Source organism: Neovison vison, chromosome 4 (assembly GCF_020171115.1).
Source record: "Neovison vison isolate M4711 chromosome 4, ASM_NN_V1, whole genome shotgun sequence".
Taxonomy (NCBI): domain Eukaryota; kingdom Metazoa; phylum Chordata; class Mammalia; order Carnivora; family Mustelidae; genus Neogale; species Neogale vison.
This window is the reverse complement of record NC_058094.1, coordinates 71,834,522-71,861,334: the sequence shown is the minus strand read 5'-3', so window position 1 is coordinate 71,861,334 and position 26,813 is coordinate 71,834,522. Positions and strand designations below refer to the sequence as shown.

General features: G+C 34.5%; 1 protein-coding gene across 3 annotated transcripts in view; it reads left to right on the top strand.

Annotated features, from left to right (window-relative positions):
- Positions 1 to 25,713, top strand: part of YTHDF3 (YTH N6-methyladenosine RNA binding protein 3) — a 39,681-nt gene extending 13,968 nt beyond the window's left edge. For all 3 annotated transcript variants that reach the window (XM_044245535.1, XM_044245534.1, XM_044245533.1), the window contains 2 exons: positions 1,679 to 3,277; positions 22,597 to 25,713. In XM_044245535.1, the coding sequence (XP_044101470.1) occupies positions 1,697 to 3,277; positions 22,597 to 22,620 (1,605 nt within the window). In that variant the 5' untranslated portion in view covers positions 1,679 to 1,696 and the 3' untranslated portion in view covers positions 22,621 to 25,713. The remainder of the gene's footprint in view (positions 1 to 1,678; positions 3,278 to 22,596) is intronic.
- The last annotated feature ends 1,100 nt before the right edge of the window (positions 25,714 to 26,813 follow it).

The window sequence follows — 26,813 nt, the reverse complement described above, 5'->3', positions numbered from 1 at the left end:
CATTCTTTGAATATATTTTTAAATGTAGTTAGTAATTATGTATTACAGTTAAAGAATATATTCGGTCAAATTAGTAAACAGTAACACATTTATTCCCATTTTGAATATCGTAAAATGTATTAAATATATTTAAAAAGTCATTCTTTTCTTTAAATAATACTAAGTAATTGTTGTTTTTATTTTTAAGTCCAGGTGTTGCTGGAAATACCCAGGAAATCTATGTCAGAATTATTAATATAAGTGTAACCTTTATTTGATTCTCATAAGTCATTTTTATATCAGTTATATCAGAATTATTTCAAAGGACAAAATATTAACTTTCTCATAGACAGTGGACAGTTTCAACAGTTGTGAGGTGTGTCGAAGTAACAGTAGTGATAATATCTCAGTGTTCAAGGATAGGCCTTTAAAGGGAATTTCAAACGAGTTCCAGGTAGTATCTGTAATGTTACTGTTACATATTTATATTGATACACTTTCTTGGGTGGGAAAGTAGTGGCATCATAGTTCTAAGAGAGTAACAGGAAAAAGAAAAAGTTAAATACTTTTCTCCAGGGAACTTAGAATAAGAATGCCTATATAAATTAAATAAATAATCAGCCTTCAGAATGGTCCACCCTTATAGGGGGAGTACCAGTTGTCCTGACTGAATATTTTCTTAATTTTTAAATTTTGCTTAATTTTATACATTCTAAAGGTCTGTCCAATGTTTTAAAAATTACAACTAAACCAGAGTGAAAATCTATACGCAGACATGTTTTTGGTCCAAGAAGTCCATTTCAGAATACCCTTAAAATATCTTGTTTTTTTACATTGGCTAGTAACAAAGTTGGAGGTTTTTTTTTTTTTTTTCTTCTTTAAGTAGAATTTGGTGCCTTCATTTTTGGCAGATTACTAAATGAATGATTAGTTTGTATTCAGGACAAACAATTTAATTGCAGTAATTTTGGGGAAAATACAGGAACTAACAGTTTCCAAATTAAAACTCTGAAGAGGAAAGTGATTTTATTGGGTAAAATTTGGAAATTTGAGTACAAAGAAAAGAGGCACCTGTTAGCCCACCATTAAAAAACCATAGTAAGGATTTTGGTTGTTTTTTAAAATGAGCAAGACAAAACAAAACAAGCAAATTTAGATGATGCCATAGGTATAATCTTGAATCGTTACTTTCTTCTCAGTGTGAGAATTTTAATAAAAGTACAAAATTTAATTGCTGAATTGGATTCCACTATATAGATAGGTATACTATAGTTCCTCTGTTTGGCATAGCTTCCAGATTTGTTTAATCTTTGCATATAAATTTTTGGATACATCAGCTGCTTAAAATAAATTTGGCTGTAAATGATCAATTTGTGTCTGCGAGTTTATAATTCAGATTTTTGTAGAAATGATGGTATTTTTAAAATGTGCCAGAAGATCTGACTCTTAAAAATTATCCCATCCTACCCATCTCCGCCCCTCCCAAAAAACCCCTGCAGTTTTATAACAAATATTTTAAAATTAAAATACCAGCAAATTTTTGCCTTGATAAAATTGGATTTGAACTTTTAATTTTATCTGGAATAGGGTGCATCTTTTTCATTTATTTAAAACTACTTGATTTTAATTTTTCAGAGTCTTTTTTTCCCTTGCTCTTCAGAGGATATTTCGCTCCTGATTATGATCTTTTGTCTTCCAGAGTAACAGCTATCCACCAATGTCAGATCCATATATGCCTAGTTACTATGCTCCATCCATTGGATTTCCATATTCTCTTGGGGAAGCAGCATGGTCCACGGCTGGAGACCAACCTATGCCGTATCTGACAACCTATGGACAAATGAGTAATGGAGAACATCATTATATACCAGATGGTGTGTTTAGTCAACCTGGGGCATTAGGAAATACCCCTCCATTTCTTGGTCAACATGGATTTAACTTTTTTCCTGGTAATGCTGATTTCTCTACATGGGGGACAAGTGGATCTCAGGGACAATCAACACAAAGTTCTGCTTATAGTAGCAGTTATGGCTATCCACCTAGTTCTCTTGGGAGAGCTATTACAGATGGACAGGCTGGATTTGGCAGTGATACTTTGAGTAAGGTGCCTGGCATTAGCAGTATTGAGCAAGGCATGACCGGACTGAAAATTGGTGGTGACCTGACAGCTGCAGTGACAAAAACTGTAGGTACAGCCTTGAGCAGCAGTGGTATGACTAGCATTGCAACCAATAGTGTGCCCCCAGTTAGCAGTGCAGCGCCTAAACCGACCTCCTGGGCGGCCATTGCCAGAAAGCCTGCCAAACCTCAACCGAAACTTAAACCCAAGGGCAATGTGGGAATTGGGGGTTCTGCTGTACCACCACCTCCTATAAAACACAACATGAATATTGGAACTTGGGATGAAAAGGGGTCAGTGGTAAAGGCTCCGCCAACCCAACCAGTTCTGCCTCCTCAAACTATAATCCAGCAGCCTCAGCCATTAATTCAACCACCACCATTGGTGCAAAGCCAACTGCCTCAACAGCAGCCTCAGCCACCACAACCACAGCAGCAACAAGGACCTCAGCCACAGGCCCAGCCTCACCAAGTGCAGCCCCAACAGCAGCAGCTGCAGAATCGCTGGGTAGCTCCTCGGAATAGGGGAGCTGGATTCAACCAGAACAATGGAGTGGGCGGTGAAAACTTTGGTTTAGGTGTTGTTCCTGTCAGTGCTTCACCTTCTAGTGTAGAAGTGCATCCAGTGCTGGAGAAGCTAAAGGCCATAAACAATTATAATCCCAAAGACTTTGACTGGAACCTGAAGAATGGACGTGTGTTTATAATTAAAAGCTATTCTGAGGATGACATACACCGTTCAATTAAGTACTCTATCTGGTGTAGTACTGAGCATGGTAATAAGCGTTTGGATGCAGCTTACCGTTCCCTGAATGGGAAAGGCCCACTCTATTTACTCTTCAGTGTGAATGGCAGTGGACATTTTTGTGGAGTGGCTGAAATGAAGTCTGTTGTGGACTATAATGCATATGCTGGTGTCTGGTCTCAGGATAAGTGGAAGGGCAAATTTGAAGTTAAGTGGATCTTTGTCAAAGATGTTCCCAATAACCAGTTACGGCATATTCGCTTAGAAAATAATGACAACAAACCAGTTACCAATTCAAGGGACACTCAAGAGGTACCCCTAGAAAAAGCTAAGCAAGTGCTTAAAATAATTGCTACTTTCAAGCATACCACCTCAATCTTTGATGACTTTGCACATTATGAAAAGCGTCAAGAAGAGGAGGAAGCCATGCGTAGGGTAAGAGTATAGTAATTTTTTGTGTAGGGTCTTTTTATTCGGGTGGTTGTATGGATGGGTCTTCTTTAATGTTACATTCTGAGTTTAGGAGCTTTACTCTAAAGGAGACCAACTACTTAGCTTAAAAAACAGAACCCTGCAAACTCCCTTCAGGGCCTCTCGTGGCACATGGGCATTTTCTCTTCCCAAGGGTCGTCCTTACTCTGAATTTGCTTGTTCTTCATACTCAGGTGATAAAAGTCATTGAGTTGTGTTCATCAAAGTTCCATAAGTTCTGCATTTATAACCAAGCAGATTCAGGAACTGGTGAGGGGCTCTAATACTAATACTAAAATTAATTTTATGCAAAAATGTGTTAGGTATTTGAAACCGCTTTTATAAATGTTTTAGTATTATTTATTTCCTGTTTATGAGAAGTAAAACAGACTTTTTCCCTGAAATTCTTTTCTGAACCATTTTGTAATTTGTACACTTAAAGCACTTGTCCAAAGTATAGTAAGGATTTGACGTTAGGAAGACAACTTAGAGTTGGGAAGGCATGGGCTTTTAGATTTGGACAGCAGAGTTTGATTTCTTAGTCTGTTATTGACCTTTTGTGGGACTCTTAAGGGAGACTTTCCTGAAGTTATACACAGTTTCTGCTTGATTCATATAGGCCAGAATTTGATCATGGGGCGCTCAGAGCAACACATGCTGGGGAATTTTTTTTTGTTCCAAACCATGAAAAAAAACTGGGGTCCTGTTTTTAAGAGGAAAAGAAAGGAAGGATGGAGTAGACAACTAGCAGACTTTTTTCCATAGAGAGTACATTTAAGTTTCTTTTCAAATGCAGCAGGGATAAAGTTAGAAGCTTTTTAAATAAATTATGTTGGTTACTATCGAGAGCTCTTATGTAGAAATTAAGGTAAAGCAGAAACTTAACTCTATAAAATGTCAGTAATTTTGTTTCTGTGTATGAACTTACATGTCTTACGGCTTCTTGGTCTGTGCAGACAAGGAAATTATTTTGGTGAACATTCGTCACTGGTGAATAATAATTGAAATAATGATTCTAGAGCAGCTGTTTGTAAACCTTAGGGCACTTAAATTATTGAGATGCTTCTTGGAAATACACGTTCTTGAGACCCACTGTAGGAAAATCTGATATACAGTTGGTCTTTGAATAATGTGCAGGTTAGGGGTGCCAAATTCCTAGTTTGGAATTTGTGTATAACTTCTGCCTCTCCCCAAATTTAACCATTAATAGCCTCCTGTTTACAGGAAGCCTTGCTGATAACACAGTTGACTAACTCATATTCTGTATGTTACATGAATTGTATACTGTAGTCTTACAATAAAGTAAGCTAGAGAAAAAATGGTATTAAGAAAATCACCAGGAAGAGAAAGTACTGTATTTTACAGTATTTGACAGAAAAAAATCTGTATATAAGTGGGCCTACACAATTCTTACCCATGTTGTTCAAGGGTCAGCTGTATTTGGTAAGGGACGTCGTGGTGTACATTTTTAAGAAGCTCACCTAGGTGATTCTGGTGCTAGTGATTGCAGTTAAATGTGGGAGAATGAGGAAGAAGGGATCAAAAGTATCTCCTGAATTTTTGAGCTTAGCGGTTGAGTAAATGGTCAGACTGAACAGCCATTACAAATAGTGGATCAGGAGAATGAATTTGGGATATGAAAAGTGGGTTGCAGGTTTTCCTTTTAGGATGTGCTGATTGTAAGATGCTTTTGAGAAATACAGTGAAATCTCTGATTAAGCGGTTAGATGTGGGAGTCAGATTTGGGAGCTTTCTGTTCTTAAATAGTTGTTTCTGTGAAAGTGGGATGAGATTGCTCATGGAAAAAGATGCTCGGCAAGGAATTATTTCTCAACTCTTTTTTTTTCCCTTCCACCACTTAGGGAAGGTCACCCTTGTATGTCTTCTACATTTCTTCCCTACCCAGTCTGAAAATTTAGTCCTAGTTTTATTTATATAATTGTCTCAGGAATTGTTTATGACAGTTACATATCGTTTTACGTCAACACAGTGATTTAAAGTTAATAATTTTTTAACTTTAAAATTGTACATTTAAATTGTTTCATGGTTTACTGCCAGTCTTGATGATGTCTGACCCACCTTTGACATGTTTATCTTGAATCTTTTTTTTTTTTATTGACTCTTATGTAACTTACTATTTTTTTTTTAGGAAAATTAATTTGGTATATATAATTGTTGATTATCTATAATATAAATATAATACATTTGTTAAATCCTTCTAGATTCAGAAAATGTCTTTCTTTGGCCATGATATGTGAACAGCAGTTTACCTGGATATAAAATTCTTAGGCTACAAGTTTTTCATTCAGGCTTAGATTTATAGTTTTATATTTATATTACATTATTTATAGTTTTATATCAGAAGTCTGAGGCCAGCCTAAATTTTCTTTCTTTGGAAATAGCTATTTCTGTGTACTACAAAAGATTCTTAAAATATGAACATGTATTTGGAATGTGTTTAATATGGACCTCTATTATAATTTTCCTTAATCCTTTGTCCTTATTCCTTTTAATTTATATTTTCTTTTTTCTGGTTATGTCAAAAAATATAGTGCATCTTTGTCCTTGGGTGCTATTGGTTCTTTATCATTTTTCTCTGTATTTGGAGACTAAAATTTGAATTTCCATGTCATTATTTTGGTTTGCTTTGTGTTGGTTTTGTGATCTGTCAAGTTTTGAATTCTTCAGTGACCATGTTAGTTTGCTTACAATATTACATCTAGTTCCCACTTACATCTGTTGATTTTCTTTTTTGTATTTGATCCAGAGTCCATCTTGTTCATTGAGCACAAAGCTGACTGCCTAAAGCTTATTTCTGTTTCCTGTATTTATCGTTTTTGAAACTTCTTCCTCTTTCATATGGTTTTTAACTTGTTTCTTTTTTTAAATTTACATACAGTAAAATTGTAAATTCCCTTTTTTTGCCTCTTTGTAGTCAGATGCTTCCTTCCCCCTTTGGATTAATCTGTTCTCTGTCTCTGTAAGGCATTTTCCGTAATGTCATATAAACAATTACACAGTGTGTAATCTTTTAAGACTAGCTTCTTTGACTTAGCATGATATCTTTGCAATGTATCAGTGTTGTTTTATATATCAGTTCTTTGTTACTTTTAATTACAAAACATCATTCCATTGTGTGACTTTACCACAGTTTATCCATCCAGCCTCTGAAGGATTTCTGGGTGGCTTCCAGTTTTTGGAGAATGTGAATGAAGCTCCTATAAATTCATGTACATATCTTTTTTAAAAGTTTTTTTTTTTTTTTTTTAAATCATGCAGTATAATTCACTTTATTGGAGTGGGCAATAAATGAGTTTTAACACATTTGTAAATTTGTGTAACGACCACCATAATCAGGATGCAGAATAGTTTCATCATCCCTGGAAAACTGTCTTGTACTATCCCTTTGTATTGTATTCTTCCTCCATGTCTCACCTTTGGCAGCCATGATTTGGAATATATATATATATATATATATATATATATATGTTTATAATTGACACTGTTAGTTTCAGGTGTACAACTTAGTGATTCAACACTTTCACCACAATAAGTATAATTACTATCTGTCGCCATACGAAGGTAACTACAATAATTAACAGTATTGAATATTTCCTGTTCTGTACATTTGGTCTCTGACATTTTATTACTGGAAGTTTGTACCTCTTAATCTCTTCCTCCTCTTTACTTATTTTACACATCCTCACCCCCTCCCCAAACTTCTGTACCTTTTTCTGTATTTATGAGTCTGTTTCTGTTCTGTTGTTTTTTAGGTTCCACATATAAGTGAGCAAAATCATTGTATTGTCTTCAACTTATTTCACTTACTGTAGAATAACTTCTAGGTTCATCCATGTTACATATGGCAAGATTTCATTTTTTTTTTTTTTTTTTTTTAATGGCCAAGTAATGTTCTGTTGTGTGTGTTTGTGTGTGCCCCATCTTTTTTAGTCATTCACCTATTGATGGGCACTTGGGTTGCTTGCATATTTTGGCTGTTTATAAATACTGCAGCAATAAACATAGGGATGTATACATATTTTCAGAATCATGTTGTTTTCTTTGGATAAATACCCAGAAGTGCCATACTGGATTGTATGTTATTTCTATTTTTAATTTTTTGAGGTACCTTCATACTGTTTTCCACAGTGGCTGCACCAATTTATATTCTGACAAACACTACACGAGGGTTTCTTTTTCTCCACATCCTCACCAATACTTGTTAACTCTTGTCATTTTGATACTAGCCATTCTGACAGGTGTGAGGTGAGAACTCATTGTGTTTGCATTCCCTAATGGTTAGTGGTGTTGAGCATCTTTACTTGTGTCTGTTGACCCTCTGTCTTCTTTGGAAAAATGTCCGGGTCTTTAACCTCTGATTGGATATGTCATTTGTATTTTAAGTATCTTCTCCCATTCAGTAGACTGCCTTTTAATTTTGTTGATGGCTTCCTTCACTATACAGAAGCTTTTTAGTTTGATTCATTATAGTTTGATTAGTATCACTTCTTGTGAAATGGTATTTTAAGACTCATTTTGACTTATTTTCTGTGATCATTAAACCTGGAAGAAATTCATTCAGGTCAGGTATTTGCTCCAAAACAGGGTTGTTCTTTTCTTTCTTCTTTTCAACGCTTAGTGTTAGTTGCATGTTCTCTTCCTGCTGCACATAATGGAGATGAGAGAATGATGTTCATTGTTGACTTCATCAGTGTAGTGTTTCATCAGTCTGTGAGAATGAGAAGGGAGAACCAGTACCAGTACTAGTAAGTGTAATTTAACTTTGCTTTAAAGTTTGAAATTACCATATAAGGTAACAGTTTTCCCTGTTTGTTAATTGTTTAGCATTTGTGGTACCATGTATCCTTGTCCAGTTTTCTTTCTGGCGCTGTCATCCCTTGTCCAGGAAGAATGTGTAGACTTTTATTTGTAGATTTTCTCTTAGATAAGCTTGTGCTTACACTTTAGCTTTCTGGCATAACTGCTTTTAAATACTCCTGACATCCCAGTTATGAAGGATGTGTTTGTTCCCTGTCTGTTATCCGTCCTCCTTGGCTAAGGAGGATAAATCAGTGGTGTGTTGGTAGAATTTTTTTTTTTTTTTTACTTGCTATTCCTTTTTTCTTTTTGACATAAAAGGATTTGCAAGTCATTGTTTAGTATGACCCCTCTGGTATTTTGCTGAAATTCTTCAAACCTTGATATTTGGAGGTCATATTTTCCCAAGTGCATAATTCTTCAGTCTTTGGGTAAAGTAGGATTTCTTAAGAGACACAATAGCACTAATTATAAAAGAAAAGATTGATGAAATTTGACCAAATTGAAATTTGTTCGTCAAGGGGCGCTTACTTGGCTCAGTCAGTAGAGCATGTGACTCTTGTGTTGTGAGTTCCAACACGATGTTGGGCATGTGGAGCTTACTTGAAAAAAAAAAATCTGTTCACCAAAAGATGCTTTAATGAAACTGGAAAGACATGTTAGGCACTGCAGAAATGTTGGATGTAGCTGACCAAAAATTAGTATCAAGAATATGTAAAGAGCTCCTGTGAATCAGTTTAAGAAAAAGATGAACCCAATTGAAAAATGGGCAAAAGATGAATAGTCATTTCATTAAAGAGGAAACAGATATGGCTAATAAATATGTAAAAAGATATTCAGTCTTATTAATAACTAGGGAAATGCAAATTAGGACTATAATAAGAAAATAGTTTATATCCATTCTTTTGGCAAAATTAAGAAATTTGATGATAAAAGGTACTGGAGAAACTAGATCAACAAAATCTCTTCTGCAATTGCAGAGAGGAGCATTGATAATAGCTATGTGAGGAAGTAGTTTTGCATTCTCTTACATAAAAGCTGAAATTTCATATACCTTTGAATTCAGCAGTTTTCCTAGGAAGGATTATACCTAAGAGAAACTTCCCAAATACCCGAGAAGACACACAAGAATGAAGTAAATAGAATGAAGTAAAAGGACTGGTAGAAACCTAAATGCTCATCAGCAGGAAAAAATAGCCAAAATACATTGGTGCCTTAGTAGTACAGTAGTACAGATTGAGAATGCAACAACATACATGAATCTTTTTTCCTTCATTAGTTTGTTTGGAAATAATTTTCAATTTATTTGGAAGAACAAGAATAATACTTGAAACACTCATATGCCTTTTATCCAGATTTACCTATTAACATTCTTCCCTGTTTGCTTTATGTGTGTGTTCATTTTTTTAACAATTGTAGAATAAGTTTCATATGTCATGGTTCTTTACCCCCCCTCCCCAAAACGTATAGTATGTATTTCCTAAGGATAAGGATATTCTCTTCGATAACCACGGTATTCTTATCTGTTGATCTACAGTGTTCTTTATGCCTTTTTTCTAGTGTAAGACCTGGGCTAAGATCAGGTAGAGTACCTAGAATAGCCAAACAGTTTTAAATAGTAAAAACAATTTTAGAAGGCTTATACTAATCTGACCCCAAATCTTTGCCTTCCAAAGGCAAAGGTTTGGGAAGATTTTTTCCTATGGTTTTTCATAGAGTTTTTAGTTTTAAATTTTAGATTTGGGTCTGTGGTTACTGTAACTTTCTTTCATTTCTCTCCTTGTGTGTTCATGTTTTTCATGAAGTTCTTAGGCCTACTTGTGGTAGAAGACAAGGACTTTAAGAAGCTAATTCCATCTTCTCATCACTGGGTCTTTGATTGACTTTTTTGGTTTGTTTTTTTCTTCTGGTTATTCTGACAATGGAGTAAGTCTCCAGGTTCCCTTGCCATCAAAGCACTCAGTGGAAGAGTTTGCTAGACGTCCTGTCAGGTTATATAATACTTAGAAAGTCATGCTCTGTCTTTTAGAGTAAGGGGTATTGGTGAAACTTAAAACTGGAAGAGAAATCCATGCTAGTTATCATAGTATTTGCCTACTTCTTTATTCTTAGATTTGAACACATATTTTTGATATATTTGATTAAAATCAAGCTTAATGACAGGAACAGCCAAGACAACTCAACTAAAAGAATTTAGGGAGCAGAAAATAATTTAAAAAAATAAAACTAATTTGTTGTTAGTTTGGATTCATATGTAAAAAGAAAACTAGAAAATGTTCTTGGAAATGAGAAACGTGAATGTGCAAATAAAAGTTAGTGAGCAGCAGATAATAAAATGTTCATGTTTTAAGTCCAGTTGATCTGAAATTTCAAATCAAAGAAATTTCCAAATGTGGAGTAATAGAGATGAAAAATACATATAAAAGGTGAAAGAAGTGATGGAAAGAGGGGAAAGAGGGGAGAGGCCCACAGTCTTTCTAAAGGAGTTTTGAAAAAGTAAGGAAAAAACCAAAGGAAGAATGATTGGAGAAAAATGCCCAAAGACAAAAGATTTATGTTTTCAGAAGGAATGGGCTCAGGCTTTTTTCAAATTGGAAAGAACTAAAGGCAGGATAAAGGGAAAATCTTAAGCTTCCTGAGCAAAAGACAGATTACCTACTGCAGATGAAGGAGAATCAGATTATCATCAGAATTTTTCCATCTACAACTCTGGATACTCGTACAGAAAATCTTATTTCAGAATGGAGGGGAAGAGGGTATATAGAATTATGTTCTTAAAGATGTATCTTAAAGATGTCACATTAAATCATTGAAGGGGAAATGGAAAATGAAAATTCCAGGTGTGCAGGAGTAGTCACATAGGCTTCATGAGAAAGTAAACTGAAGAGATTTTTCAACAGAAAAAGGAATTCAAGAAAGGTAACACCTGTTAACTGGTTATACTAGAATAAGTCTTTCTCAACAGGGACTATGCATCTGATAGGTGTTCGTTGTATGTAGGACTCAGGACTCTGTGCATCTCCACTCAGTCTGTTAAATTGGCGCTGTGGTCTTTGAAGCCTGACAAATGAAATGAGCCCTCAGTGGGGAACCAGTGACCTTGGAGAAGTGAAGGAAGCTAAAAAGAAAATAACATTTCTAGGCAATCATGTTCTCATTTGAACATAAGCTCTGTGAGAGCAGGGCTTGCTTTTTTCTCTGGTGAATCCCTAGCACCTAATGATTGGCAAATAAGCAGATGATTAACTGTTTGTTAACTGAGTAGATACTTTGAAGAATCTCTTTTCCTTTTGTAAAGTTTGAAAGCTTGAATGAATTTTTATTTATTGGTTTAAATCGCTGCACTTTTTTTATTTAGGAACTATGTACTTGGTCATTCAAGTTACATAATGAATGCTGCTTTTTGTTTTTTCCATCTGTAGAAATGGACTCTAGCATATAAAAGATTTAATTATAGTTAGAGCAAAATGTTATAAGATGGAATGGGAAGGAAAGATTTGAAGAAGGGTAAATAAATGAAGTATTTTTCTCATCTTTCTAAAGGTAACATAATTAATTGTTTGAAGATGATATATGAAGCAGTTGTGCCTGGCATATTATTTAGAGTCATAAAGACAATCACTAAAACTAAAAATAGTGTGGCTTCTAGTGTAAGGAGGGAGGAGAGAAGGAGAATGTAACATACCCATCCACTCTGATAAATTACCTGTTATATTCAGTGGGAATGGATAGTGTCTGCATTGAGAAAACAAGAAATATATATATATACACACACACACACACAAATATATATTAGTATATATACTAATGCTACTTAAATAGTGGCAACCCATTAGGAGGAACTTAAAATAGAAAGGGTTCGAGGTGGATTGAGGAGCTTGCTTTTTACTTTAACTTGCTCTTTGTATGTATTACTTCTAATAATAAAGCTAGTTTAATTAGAAAAATGAAAGAAAACAAAGAACCAATAATGTTCTGGGTGTATTTGTACAGATAAAATAAATTCAAGTAGTCTGCACAGCAGAATTTACTTTTGACTGTTTAGATAATCCTTTTATTGAAATTTTACTTTTGTTGTACTTGACCGTGAGTCATTTAGATCCTACTAGTTTCTTTCATTCTTATAAATCCTTATTGACCAGGAAACTTAATTTAGAAATTAGACTTTTCAGTTGCCTGTAACTTTGAGATGAATTTCCAAAATACAGCATTTACCTGTTCGTACAGAAAGAGATGAAAACCTGCAGTTTATGTAGAATAAAGTAAGACATAATTATAATAAATTTGTTATTAAGTGGTTTGAATTTCTAGAATCTTCTGTGTATTTTATTCATGTATACTGTATTATATTGTTAGGTATTTTTAGGCTAGAGTAAGTTTTAGTACCTCATACAGTATTTTTTGTGATGGGAATAATTTTGATTCTGAGGTGTTAAGTCTGTCTCAAGAGTAACCAAATCTTTGTTAATATACAGAAGTCACTTCAACAGAATTATTCCTGTGATAACAGTAAGCATTTCCCTGACAGTTCTAGATTTCTTTTTCTCAAGTAGAACACTTGGTTTAATGCTTTCCCATTAATCAAATTATAGTTCTTAGGATCAAGAATGAGCTGAAGTCTGTGCTCAACCACCTTTTGGTAAATTTTTTTTTATGGATGGACTTTCTTTTTTATGAAGTGAGTTGATTATGATTAATAGTAACAAATTCAGTACATAAAATCTTGCTTTTCCTTTGATCTTTACAGTAAAATTTGGAGAATATTTCTTTGGAAAGTAGATTTTGGCACCTGGATACCATAAACTTTTTTTTTTTTTTTTCCTAAAGTAAGCTCCACATCCAACATGGGGCTTGAATTCATGACTCTTAAGATTTCACGTACTCTACTGACTGAACCAGCAGGTGCCCGGATACCATAAACTTTTTTATATTGCATATTTAAGTGACAAATTCTCTGATAAAACATTGAGTGACATGTTGTGTATTCAAGATGATACAGTTAAAAAAAAGATGATACAGTTTTAATTGTCGTAGACTCTTGTTTTGAACTTGATAAATATTCTTTGTAGGCCAGAGGTGAGAAAAGAGGTGCTTTGATTTAACATTTTATAATACTGATTTGTTTTTTTCTTGGATAAATATTTTTACCCCATAGGAGAGTTAGTGGCTGTATTTTGTTCCAGTGCTGATAAAGAATTTTCGGAGTTTCAGTTAAATGAACTGTTGGTATTTACTGGATTAATTACATATCCTTCGGAGATACCACTTTCATACCTGTAATGGTATGAACAGTCATTAAATTTTAATGGTATTTCAGTTATTTTTCTTGAGCAGCAAATACATAGTTAACTGCAGGAACATATCTAAGTTATCTTTTTTAGGTTTCAGGAAGTAACTCAAATTATTGAATTATCTTTCCTGTTTACTTCTAATAAGTTTATTTTAAAATTTTGATGTGCAGTTTCTTTAGAAATTTACTTATATCGCACTGTATAATTACTGAGTGAAATTGACTTGACTGTTTCTTGGCAGAAAACTTTGAATTTATTGAAAGGTATTTCAATTCTTACACATTGAATACTGATGTTTTTTGTATTTGAAGTAACATAAGGGAATAAAAAATATTATAGGATATATAATAAAAGAACGAAGATATAAAAAAGCTACTAGTGAACAGTTCCACTTGTGAATGAAAGTCTGAAATGTAATTATTTTATTACTTTCATTTTATTGTTAAGTAGACTAAAATCTGATCCAAAATGGAATTGGATATGAATTCCTTTGTTTGGCTCTCAGAGCCTCTGTTCTTGGGTCCTCAGACCATCCTTTTTAACCCACTGAGCCACCCAGGTGTGCCCCCACCCCCGCTTTTTTTTTTTTTTAAGATTTTATTTATTCATTTGACAGAGATCACAAGTAGGGAGAGAGGGAGGAGGAAATAGGCTCCCTGCTGAGCAGAGAGCCTGATGTGAGGCTCGATCCCAGGACTCTGGGATCACAGACCATCCTTTTTTTTTTTTTTTTTTTTAAAGATTTTATTTACTTACTTGACAGAGTGAGATCACAAGTAGGCAGAGAGGCAGGAAGAGAGAGAGGAAGAAGAAGCAGGCTCCCTGCCAAGCAGAGAGCCCGATGCGGGACTCGATCCCAGGACCCTGAGATCATGACCTGAGTCGAAGGCAGAGGCTTAACCCACCGAGCCACCCAGGCGCCCCAGACCATCCTTTTTATATGAGAGAACTAGCACACATCTTGTATTCTGGTCAGCCTTTATCACCATATATTTTGATCCTGTATGTTCTTAAGTGTGGTTCCTTACTCAGTCAACAGATAAATATTAAAGGTTACCAGTGAGCTGCTAATGATAAAGAGCCCTTTCTTTGTGGAATTCAATCTGCTTGGACAGACAGACATTTAATTTCTCTCAGTGAAATTTTACATTTGTTGTTGTTGGGGACCTGCACATGTCTCTTGATGAATTTATTCTAAGTATTTTATATATGTATTTTTTAATTTTTAATTTTTATTTACTGTTTTATATTTGTAAATGTAATTATAATTTCATTTTTTTCGGTTTTTCATTGCTGGTTTGTAGAAATATTTTGTATCCTGTGACTTTTGTAAATTCACCTATCAGTTCTCTTAGTTCTAATAGAATATCCTTAGGATGTTCTGCCCAGGAGTCACATTGTAAATAGAGACCATTTTATTTAGTTTGACCTTTATGTTTCATTTTATATATGATTTTATTTTTTAATACAGTGTGTCTTGAATGTGAAATTAAGTGAAAACTATAAAACCAAAATAAGCCTACACATCCACAAAAAAGTTAATTTAGTGTGATGAATGATACTATTTTGTTGAAACTAAATCACAGCTCTAAACATGAGTTAGTCCTAATTCTAGGACTTCTTAGAATCATGTTGTTACTCATTTGAACCTAAACTAACTCATATTGTAGCTGTTCTCCACCATTTTTCACTATTCGAACTTACTCTTAACTCTTCCATTTTATAGTACACTTTGAGATTACTTGATCTTTGGTTGGTACAGATGAATTGTTTATAAATTACCAGACTGCATATACTTACCCAAACCTGAAATACTTCTTTATTGTGTAAATGCAGACTTGAGCACAGGAATCTTTTAAAGCAGTTTCTTTATTATAGTGTGGTCATGCAGAGGATCAAGAATGTTCCTTCTCACTTACATAGAAATGTAAGTTTAAAAAAATTGAAGAATTGGCTTCCCAAAACAGAGTCTTCAAAGCATAATCATTATCCTTTCCCTTGATGATTTTTTTTTAAATTTTGAATTTATTTTACAGTATAGAACTGATCTGTTTCCTTTATATGCTTTGTCTTTTGCTTTCTTAATGCCAAATGATTGATCATGTTTTTGGGATAGTGCAGGTCAGAAGCTTATCTCAGTATTAAAACACTTTAATGGATCTGGACAAATGTACAGGCTTTTGAACAGCTGGGGGTTTTATCCATCTGTTACTGCCCTTGTTTTGCTCTCTAGTGTGAAATTTTTCAGTCAGTAAGCCAATCTGAGTAGATTTTATTCCTGGTAAGTAATTAATTTTCCTGAAGAATTGAATCTGTTATATTTTAACTGTAGTCATTCTTTGTCTATAATTTTGTCTTTTCTTGAAACATGCCTATTCTCCCACCCCGGCCACCCCCCCAGCTCTTTTTTTTTTTTTTTTTTTTTTTAATTTAAAAATGAAGTCTGATAATTTACTTGTTTTAACTTTGGGATGTAATTTTAACACTTTTGCCTATAAACAATAAAAAGAAGCAGGGAAGCCATTAAATTAACAATACCCTGAAGAACATCTATGCATTTCATATTTCTATGGCAATATGATATTTTTTTTTTAAGATTTTATTTATTTATTTGACAGAGAGAGATTACAAGTAGGCAGAGAGAGAGAGGAAGAAGCAGGCTCTTTGCGGTGCAGAGAGCCCGATGTGGGACTCGATCCCAGGCTCCTGAGATCAAGACCTGAGCTGAAGGCAGCGGCTTAACCCACTGAGCCACCCAGGCGCCCCGGCAATATGATATTTAATATATTTGGGATTTGTATTTTTCTATCTTTTTATTATGCTTTTTTTAAACTTCATTTTGAATAATTTTTAGATTTACAGAAATGTTACAGCGATAATACTGGATGTTTCTGTATGTCTAGTTTCTCCTAATACTGATATGTTACATAATGTTAGTATGTTTATCCAAACTAAGAAATTAACATTGGTATAGTACTATCAACTACAGATTTTTTTCCAGATTTTTCCACTTTTCCCACTAATGTCTATTTCTGTTGAAGATCTGGAAAACCATTTTATATTTAGTTTTTATGTCTCCTTAGTCTTCCCTAAGCTATGACAGACAATTCTTTGTTTTTCCTTGTCTCTCATGGCTTTAACACTTTTGAAGACTACAGGGCACATGTTTTTTAAGGTGGCTTTCAGTGTCAGTTTACCTAATGCTTTCTCATAATCAGACTGAGTTTATGGGAAGAATACGCATAACTGGTGTGTCTTTCTCAACCTAATTATAGGTAACTTAATACTCAGTGATACTAATTTTGATTACTTGGTTTAGGTTGTATCTGTTAGACTTCTCTAATATAAGTATTTTTTTCCTGCCTTTGCATACTGTGTTCTTAGAAGCAAGTCAGAATGTCCAGCCCCACACTTTAGAGGAGGAAAAGCAAGCCCTACCTCATGCAGGAAAGAATAGTAAAAGAATTTGTGAAAATTTTTGTTACTTAGTTGTTATTTATTTGGCTCTTGTGTTTGTTCTTTTTCCTACTTCTAGAATATTCGTTTTGTCTTAGATCTAACCTACGGTTCTCTTATTTTTTTTTTTCTCTTTGTGATTTCTAGCTCTCTTTTTCTGCTTTGTAATTTGAGGTAATTTTTGGACTTAATATTCTACTCCTTAAATAAGGCAATGACCATTTTGAAGCCCTTTTATTCATCTACTGAAATTTTCAATTTGAAAGTCAGATTTCCAAGCTAGACAAAAGGTGTTTGTTGCATTTGGGTCTCGAGTGACTGCCTGCCTGCTTTCTCTCTTTCTGTCTCTCTTTTTCCACCCTCTCTCCCCCTGCCACCAGGTATTCACTGGCTCTTTCCGCAGTTCTCTTTCGTTGTACTTATATTCCTTGTGCTTATTCTCATTTTCTTTTCCAATGGTGAGACTTCTTAGATACACAGTTGCTTTTTCCTTTGTGGTTTATGTAATCTTAGTTCTGGTTACTGAAATATCATTAATAGTGATAAACCTACCAGTGATTAAAAGGAAGTAAGTTATCTATTTGTAATGTTAAGGGCAAGTTTTTGGCTCTTTGGAGGACACTGAAGAAAATTTTGTTTTCCAGCTGTTTCCTAGGTAGGAAGTCTTAGCTCATCCATTATGCTCTGTCAAAAAGACATGGGTTAGCAAGTAAACTTCCTCCTGGAGCTCTTCTCCACTGGCCAAGTTCTGTTTCTGGGCCTTAGGTTCATACATTGGTCTCCAGTGTCTACTCAGCTCAAAATGGGGAAGAAACCCTATACCAGAGACTGAAAAGCCCTCAAATCTCCAAATCTGACTTGTTGAGGCCTAGCTGTATTATTAATGCTAAATGAGAGAAGGAGGGATCTCTGCAAATTGTTTTTTGAGTTGTCAGTCATTGTTAAAAGTGAAAATTCTGTGAGTCACTTTGGAAAGTTTGTGTCATAAAGAGTGTGTGTTTAAAGTGCCTTCTTCTGAACTATCGCTAAAGACATAGCTCTTAAGGTGTACTGGACCATGCTCCTTTTGTATAATTCAGGTTTTTTTCTTCCTGTATTACTTCCCAGTAACACACCAGTACATGTTATTTATGATGGCAGTTGTGTAATATGTATGTCATTTTAGAATAGCACAAGAAGTTATCACTGATAGCTCCATATTGCTTAATCTCATATTTCTAGTGGTCTGTAGTCAATAGCATGCCCATAGATCTCTCATTATATTTAAGTACTTATTTAATGTTAACAGTGTCAGGCTCAGTTCTAGATCTTGTTAATATAAATATGAGTTTTGTTGTCTTAAAGCCAAGGTATTGACCATATTCAGGAAGACCTGAGTTTTGTTGATGGACATTTATAATGCTAAGGACTTCCAAATATGTATAAACCGCCTCCTGCGCACCCCCCCCCCAGGCCTTTCCTCCTGTCTCCAGATTGATATGTCGAACAGCCTATTTGATATCTTCTCACAGCTGCCTAATAAGTGTCTGAAATCTAACTCCCCTCTTTCTTTGCCTGCCGCAAACCTTCTCTATGTACAGGGCACCACTGCTCTTCCAGTTAAGGGGACTCATTCTTGACTCTTTCTTTCATAAACTCTGTCTCTAATCAGTTGATACATCAGTAAGTCAGTCTTGTTGATTCTGCTTTCAGAATGTATCTCAAAACCAAGCTCTGCATCTTTCATTACCATCTAAGGGCTGTTATTATTGTACTGGATTATTAACTGCTAGTTTTACTGGCCTTCCCATTCTCACCTTTGCTTCTCTACACTATTACCAGCAAAACAGCCTTAGAAGAGATCGTTTTGTGACAAGTGAGACTAAACTGGTACATTCTCATTCTTCTCTTGACACTGTTAGTATCAAAGTATTGCTACACTCAAAATACTCAGGAGATGCTCCCCCTTTATCTAGTCTCTGGAATAGTTGGTGTTAGTTTAGAATGATCAGTTCTAGGACAATTAATTAGATATACATCTAAAACCATGTGAATCTGGGGGCTCTTGGCTGGCTCTTGATCTCAGGGTCTTGGGTTTGAGCCCCACCGTTAGGTGTAGAGGTTACATACGTGCATGCATACATACTTACATAGGTACATAACAAATAAAAACACGGGGGCACCTGGGTGACTCAGTGGGTTAATGCCTCTGCCTTCGGCTCAGGTCATGATCTCAGGGTCCTGGGATCAAGCCCTGCATCGGGCTCTCTGCTCGGCAGGGAGCCTTCTTCCTCCTCTCTCTCTGCCTCTCTGCCTACTTGTGATCTCTGTCAAATAAATAAATAAAATCTTAAAAAAAAAAACAAAAAACGAGCCTGATGGGTTTTTGTGTGGGGTAGTTTTTAATCATTGATTTATGTTCTTTAGTTATTAGAAGTCTCTTCTGCAGGTTTTCTGTTTATTCTTGAATTTAGTTTGGTAAATTGTATGTAGGTAAATTTCATTTTTAGGAAGTTGTTTTAAGGTTTTTTTCATATTGGCATGAATAGTATTTTTATTTTTTAATTGTATCAGTCTTCATGATACTAAAATGTATCTTCGTTTTAAATCAGTCTTTCCAGAGATTTTTCTGTTGCTAGGTTTTTTTTTCCCTCTCCAGACACTAGCTCTTCCCTGCAAACACCAATTTTTATTCTCTTTGGTTCTATTTATTCTTGTTTTCTGTTTCATTATTTTCTGCTGCAATCTGATTTCATGCCTTCTACTTTTGGGGACTTATTACTCATTTCCTAACATACTGAGTTGGATGATAGCTCATTATTTTTGAACACTTTTTTATTCTTTTCAGTGTTGCACATGTACATCCCTAAGTGTTTGGTGGGCCATAGACAAAGCATTTTCATTGTACTGATGTAAAAATTTTTGAATTTCCATTATGATTTTTGGGGAGACTTAGGAGTATGTTTTTAGAATTTCCAAATGTTGGTAAGGTAAGTTTTGTTGTTGTTTACCTGTTTTGCTTCTAAAACTGATGTCAGAAAATGTGATGTTGTATGGTGTGGACTCCAGTATTTATTGAGATTTGCTTTCCAGTCTGACATATAGTCACCGTTTGTGGTGGTTCATTGTGAACCCTGTAATTGCCTCGGTTCTCTGTCTATGTATATGCAGCCTACCTTTTTATTAATATTTCCATTTTACCAATTACAGAGAAATGTGTTAAATTCTCCTGCTGTAATGAGAAGCCTGTAAAATTTTCTTTATAATTCTAACAACTTCTAATGTATGTAAAGTTTTTTTAGTTTAATATTGTGTCATAGCTTATTTTTAAAATGTCTGTTATTTAGTATGTAGTGACCATTTTATCTCCCATCAATGGTTTTTGCCTTTAAATCAGTTTTGTCTGGTATTAATATAATTCTATCAGTCTTTAGTTGGTTTGTGTTGTCTTAGATCTTTTCATTACTTTTAACTTTGTGTCATTATGTTTTAGGTTATTTTCTTGTAATGATGTATAACTGGATTTTTGAAGCGTCTGAATTGTTTTCATTGATGAACATACATTTTTTTGATGCTTGATATAAATGTGTATTTTTGCTGTCTTATTTTGTACTTTCTAATTAAATGTAGATCATTCAAGCCCCCCGCCCCCGACCCATCTGTTCTATTGGATTGGTTTTTTTTCCCTCTTTTTCTGTCCACTGAGTTGGAAGTTATGCATTACACACATAGATTTATTATAGTAAGTGTAATTTTACATATTTTAAATTTGATCCAGTTAAAGTGCATAGTTGATTATTGTTCAAACTGAAATAGCATCTCTAACTTCTATTTAAGTAATACATGATCCTCATTGATACAGCTGATCATCTTCCTTGAGTTAAATTTCTCTTTGTCTTACATATCCTTAAATAGTGCCATTTTTTTTTTTTTTGTCTGTACTTTTGGGGCTCTTCATGGAGTTGATGATTTTCTCTAGATTTTTATATCTGGCTAATTAAAGCAGGTTTCAAAAATTTTCATACAAATTTATCTGTTTCCTTCCATTTAAAACTGGATTTTATGTTTAGGCTGTTTTCTTCTAAGCACTTAGGGCCTTTGTAAAATTAAACTGTAGCTCCCCAGTACCAAATTATCTTTTTTTTTTTTTTATGTTGTTGAATTTTTTTTATCCCTTTGAAATGTGATTAATTAGGTAGCTTTGTGTCTGCTTTCATTTTGTTTTATTTAATTTCAGAGTCTTTCACTGATAATGTGTGTATAAAATGATTTGTAGCTGTTGTGGTAGGGCATTTATTTGATTAGCTTTCTGTATAAAGTACTATTCTTCAAGTTCTAGGAGTAAATTAAAATAAAAAAGAAAGGAATTTAGTAACAAAGAACTTAAAAAGTTCTCTTTGGAATGTAAAATACAGTTTTCTTTCTTTTTTTTTTTTTTTAAGATTTTATTTATTTATTTGACAGACAGAGATCACAAGTAGGCAGAGAGGCAGGCAGAGAGAGAGAACAGAGGAAGCAAGCTCCCTGCTGAGCAGAGAGCCCTATGCGGGGCTCCATCCCAGGACTCTGAGATCATGACCTGAGCCGAGGGCAGAGGCTTTAACCCACTGAGCCAGCCAGGCGCCCCAAAATACAGTTTTCTGATGCTGTCACAGGATGGGAACTTATTTTGACCAGTTGCAAAGTGCATTCATATTTATTATAGAACATGTAATGCTCTTGGAAATATAAAATGGGAGTAGTGAAAACAGAGTGAGTCTTACAATTTGTTTAAACACAGATGATTTTCAGAGTGTGTTCTCTGGACCAGCAGTGTCTGGATCACCTGTGAACTTGTTTAAAGTAAAAACTTACAGGGGCACCTGGATGGCTCAGTTGGTGAAGCATCTGCCTTTGACTGGATCATGATCCCAGGGTCCTGGGATACATCTTCACATCTGGCTTCCTGCTTGGTGTGGAGCCTGCTTATTCCTCTCCCTCCTTCTCCCCCTGCTTGTGACTCTCTCTCTGTCAAATAAATAAAATCTTGAAAAATAATAAAACAAGATGGTACAAACAGACTGTATGATGCGTTCACTTGATAGACATGCACAACGCTGGTCATCCTTTTTTCACAGGCAGAAGTACTATAGACAAATACTTGGTTAATAAACATTGAGAAAATATCACTCAGTTTAATTTTTGTTCAAGGGATTTCCACTTAAAGGAAATAATAAGTAATCATGTTTCTTGATAGGGAAAAGTTACAATATGATGAATGTGAGAATGTGATATAGAGGAAGTTTGTGATTCACGGTATTTTTTAGTTACTACTAGAATCTTAACGTAATACAACTTGAATGCAGTTTAATGCAACTCTTCCTTTCCTCCTAACTCTGCCTAGCCAAAAGTTTTCATATTGTTTCAGAGGCCTTTTTGTCTGTTTTGATACCTCACCATTAAAAACTCATTGAAAGGCCTAAAAACACATTTCATATTCTCTCCTTAAAATTTCTTGGGAAGATAGGGTTGTGGAGGGGGCCATACTCTCCTGAAATAGGTCTTTTGTTTGGATTGCTTAATTTTGAAATGTTTCATGGTAATCAGCCCTCTATGTTTGTGTGCAGGTAAATCATTTTTACTTACTCCAATTAGTATTTGAAGAAGTTTTTATGAAGATGGTTTGCATTATAGTACAAATAATTTAAATTTTTAAATAATGGTGGTATTTTATTAAAATTCTTTGTGTTTTTCTTTCAGGAGAGAAATAGAAACAAACAATAACCATATGAAGATGTCCTGTTAGAATTACAACACTAATGATGTAGACTCTGGAAATGCCTAATAAGTCAAAGAAGACATTATTAAAGCTTTTTTTCTGCTTAAGGTGACATCTTTGAACTCTAACACAGAATTGACTCTTCTTGTAATGGTTTTCATCAGCGCATCTGCCCTTATACTCTCACCAAACACACTTGAGAACTGTAACTTCGTCAAGCACTTTCTGTCCTGAAGCTTTTACCAGTATCTGCTGTCTTTTGTAATTATGCATCCTAGCTAAGGCACAGAAGACTGAATGAATGCAAGGATTCATTAACTCTTTGAATTTGTTAAATACTAACAGTTAACCATTAGAAGTGGTTCAATGATGTAAGAGTCACACTGCTTCAACTTTTTCTTTGTTGTAGTTTTTAAATTGTCAATTTTTAGCTACTTGACAGATGAAAAGCAAAATAATCATGCCATATTTAGTCCTGGAGTTCAAGTCTAAATGTTTATGTGAAAAATTATTGTAGTAAACTTTTAATATGGCAAAGCAACCTTAAGCTCTATTTTAGCCAAATGAAACATAATCTGAAATTATATTAGAACATTTCCCTTGTCTTCAAACTGTTTGGTGTAACAGAATATTGATATGCAGCTTGGTGGATTTCACCAATTAATGCACATTCTTCTCCCCTCCTTCCCCCAATAATATGTATACTGAAAAATGTGCATTTGTCTGAGGAATTAATTTTGTTTGCTACCACTTAATGAATCTCAAAATTTTGAGTAAATGTACCTCAGTCTAATCAGACTTTTTATGACCTTTATAACTACATTTAAAACCCTTAATTCCTATTTCTGGGTGTTTGCGAGCCTGATTGCTATCATGAAGTAAAAATTTATTACTCTAGGTATTCACTAGCTAAATAAACATAGTTCTTGTTTAGCAAGCATATACTGTTCCTCAACTCTTTTCTCCAGCTTTTGCAGTGTCCTGGCATCCTTAAAATACTTTGAAAATATGGCCTTGATTCATGGATTAAATCAGTATCTAAGTGAATGTGTTGATGTTTTATTGATCAGATCTATATAAATGGGAATACAGCATATATCTGGGTATTCTTATAGTTATCTTTTTAACATCTTATTTTTTTTCATTAATTACATATCAACATTAATTTTGTAACTTGAAACAAATTGATTTTGTATAATTAAATGTGTCAAGCATCTGTATTAACTGATTTGGTGGCATAAGGTTATGAAGATAATGTACCGCCCCTTATATTACTGTTCCAAAAGGAGAAAACTATGTAGAAAGATACATTAAGGGTGAAAATAGCAATATAGTAGATGAATACCTTGATGTTTTGCATTACTCCATTTATGTTTACATCATGTTTAGATATGTTTTCATTTACTATAGTCTTTGGTCACTTCAAAAATTTAGTGACAGATACTTCTTTGAGGCTTTCATTTATATAATTTTTTTGTACAATGTTTTCTTAAAAAGTACAAATACTGTATTCAAGTGGAAAAAAATACAGTATTTGTAATAATTTTAGCTACTTCACAGTTTTTTGGTAGTCCCAGTGTAGTTTTATCAGTGTTTACTGAAGGGAACATCAAAATGTTAATGGTGTATTACAGAATAAAGTCTTTCTTAAAGGAAAATTGCACCTATTTTACCTTTTTAAGAGTAAGCCATGAAATCTTGTAACATGTCTCTTAACTATTTATCATGAAAATTGGCATTTGGGTATAGTCACCATAGCAATGGTCTACATCCCTAAGATTATATAGGTAGGACATGTCAAAGATGACTGTCGTCACTCTGGAGGTCCTATTAGACAAAACTGTAAAGGGGTGACCTTGTAGGAAGGGTCTGAGTCCTCTCTCTGAGGTTCTCTTTTTCTTGGTGCTTTATTAGTGACTCTGAATATTTTTATAAAACTAGTTACATTATAAGTGGATTCAAACTTGTTTAATTTACATTAAGTTTCTATGTAAGAAGTGTCACTCACTCAGCAAGCAGGCTGATTGCAGTAGCAGACTCTGATGTCAGATGTAGTTGAGTAGTCTATTCATGGTGAGGAATACATCCCAGTGCCTTTTACCTGGATTTCTAATATTAAGTGAAATGGGTGCAGCATTCCTTTGGGTGGGGGGGACAAAATAACAAAACAAAAAAACTTTTTTCAAAATTGGTATTTTTTTTTTTCTCATTTAAGTTTTCTTCAGAGCACCTGCCTTCTCTTCCTCTTTGGTCTGTCAGTGTATGGCAAAAAAGTTTTTTTCTCTAAGCGAAATTATTACAGATTGTCTCAATAGCACAACTAACTAAATATTTCTTAACTGTAGGGACCAAAAGGAAGAGAACCTGAGCTCTACAGCAGGAGACACATCATCAAATGTTGGAATAATCACAAATTAAGACATTACTGGCCCAGCAAATTTCTTGCTTAATACTTTTCCAAGATCTGGTTTGACTGTTTCTAATTAAAGTTATCGTATGTGGGTATTTTATTTTGAAAGGTATTATAGTTTGTATATTTAACAGTAAGGGGGAAAATGTAACCAAAATTAGTATTCTTTCTCTATACATACTGGTACTTGAAGATTCCTTTCAGAAGAAACCCCAGCCTTTTCCTAATTTTTAGTACTTAATTCCTCATTTTAACTCGAGTGATCTTTCTAATTAAAAAGCTGTGTTCTTTTTGAATACCATGCATGGGGGTTAAGCTGATGTTAAAACAGTTTGCAATAAAAAAGAATCAGCTTAAATCATTTAATCATTTCAAGTGCATTCTGCATCCTATAAAAATAAGTTTGAAAAACTTAAGAGAATTGTGTTTTCATTAAGTTTTGCATATCTTTTGTTATGCCATGTAAATTCCCTTCTTTTTCGTATGATTAAAGAAAGGTTATGATAAAATGATTAGTTCATTTACATTCACTTGTAGCAATTACATGAGAAATTGAATTTTGTCGTGTTTGGGTTTGTTCATTCCTGTGAATGATGGTACAGTTAGGTGAGATTTTCTGTTATGGTACCCAAACTCACCATTTGGTCCTCTTTAATCTTTGAGGGTTTCAATAAAAATTGTTCACTCATATCTGTGTTTTTTCCATTTTATCTTCAAAAATATGTATTGCCTGCCCTATTATGGATTTCCTGATTGATGGTTCTCTCGAGTACAAATAGATTGTATCGCTTGTTTTAGTTGGCCATTTAAATTAACTGGGGAAATTAAAGAGAGGGGGATAACAGTTTATCCTAATCTTTATCTGCTCCAGTGAGCCTATTCAATTACATGCTCTTAATACTAAACTTAGAGCAAAAGAGTAAGAGGCCTATTTGTTTTCATGTAATAGGAAGAAGTGGTGGTACCAGCTGTCTAATAACCCTAATCCCCCATTCTTGGTACCAGGGAATGCTTTTCTAACAGTCTGTATGTTATCCTTTGGGATAGATAGAGCTTATGTAGATCGTGATGAGTCTGGCTGCTGCATTGATTATTGGCTGGGCTCTAAGGTACTTGTTCTGATGGGGGAAGAAACTAAAGAGTTCTGTGCTGTCACAACTTAGATTTGTAGAACACTGATGGTATGTGATGGGGGCACAGTTTAACAGATTCACCCCAGGTGTCCCACACTGGCATCATCAGAAACCTCCTTTTTACTGGTCATTTCCTAAAGGGAGGGTTTGTATCTCATCGGCATATTTATATTCAAGGCTACTCATTTGTTGTTGGGACCCTAATTCTTACCTGCCTGGCTTTATCTTGATTAGTGGTGCTAGGTTTAGTAAGTCTAGTCTAGGAACTAAAATATTATTGTAGTCCGAAGTTAACAGGCTAACTCAAGGCTTTCTAAATTACAGTACTTGTAATTGCATGATCTTGAGGTGTACTCTTTTCTCATTCCTTTTGGTGTACTAGTGAAAAGTAGAACTATGTATCACCTACACGTGGTAGTAGCAGTTTAGATACAGTTTATTTTTAAAATACTGCACTAAGTTCAGAATTTGCTCTCTAATTTGAGTTGCCTGTGCAGCATTGGGACTAAATGTAATGAACTAAGTGAAATACTATTTTTGTAAAACTTAGAATACAAGAATGTAAAACTTAGAATGCAAGATATAAGTGCAGTTCATAACACTGACCGGTTCCTCATCCCTTCCTGCCACCCCACTTGCACGTCAAAAGAATACC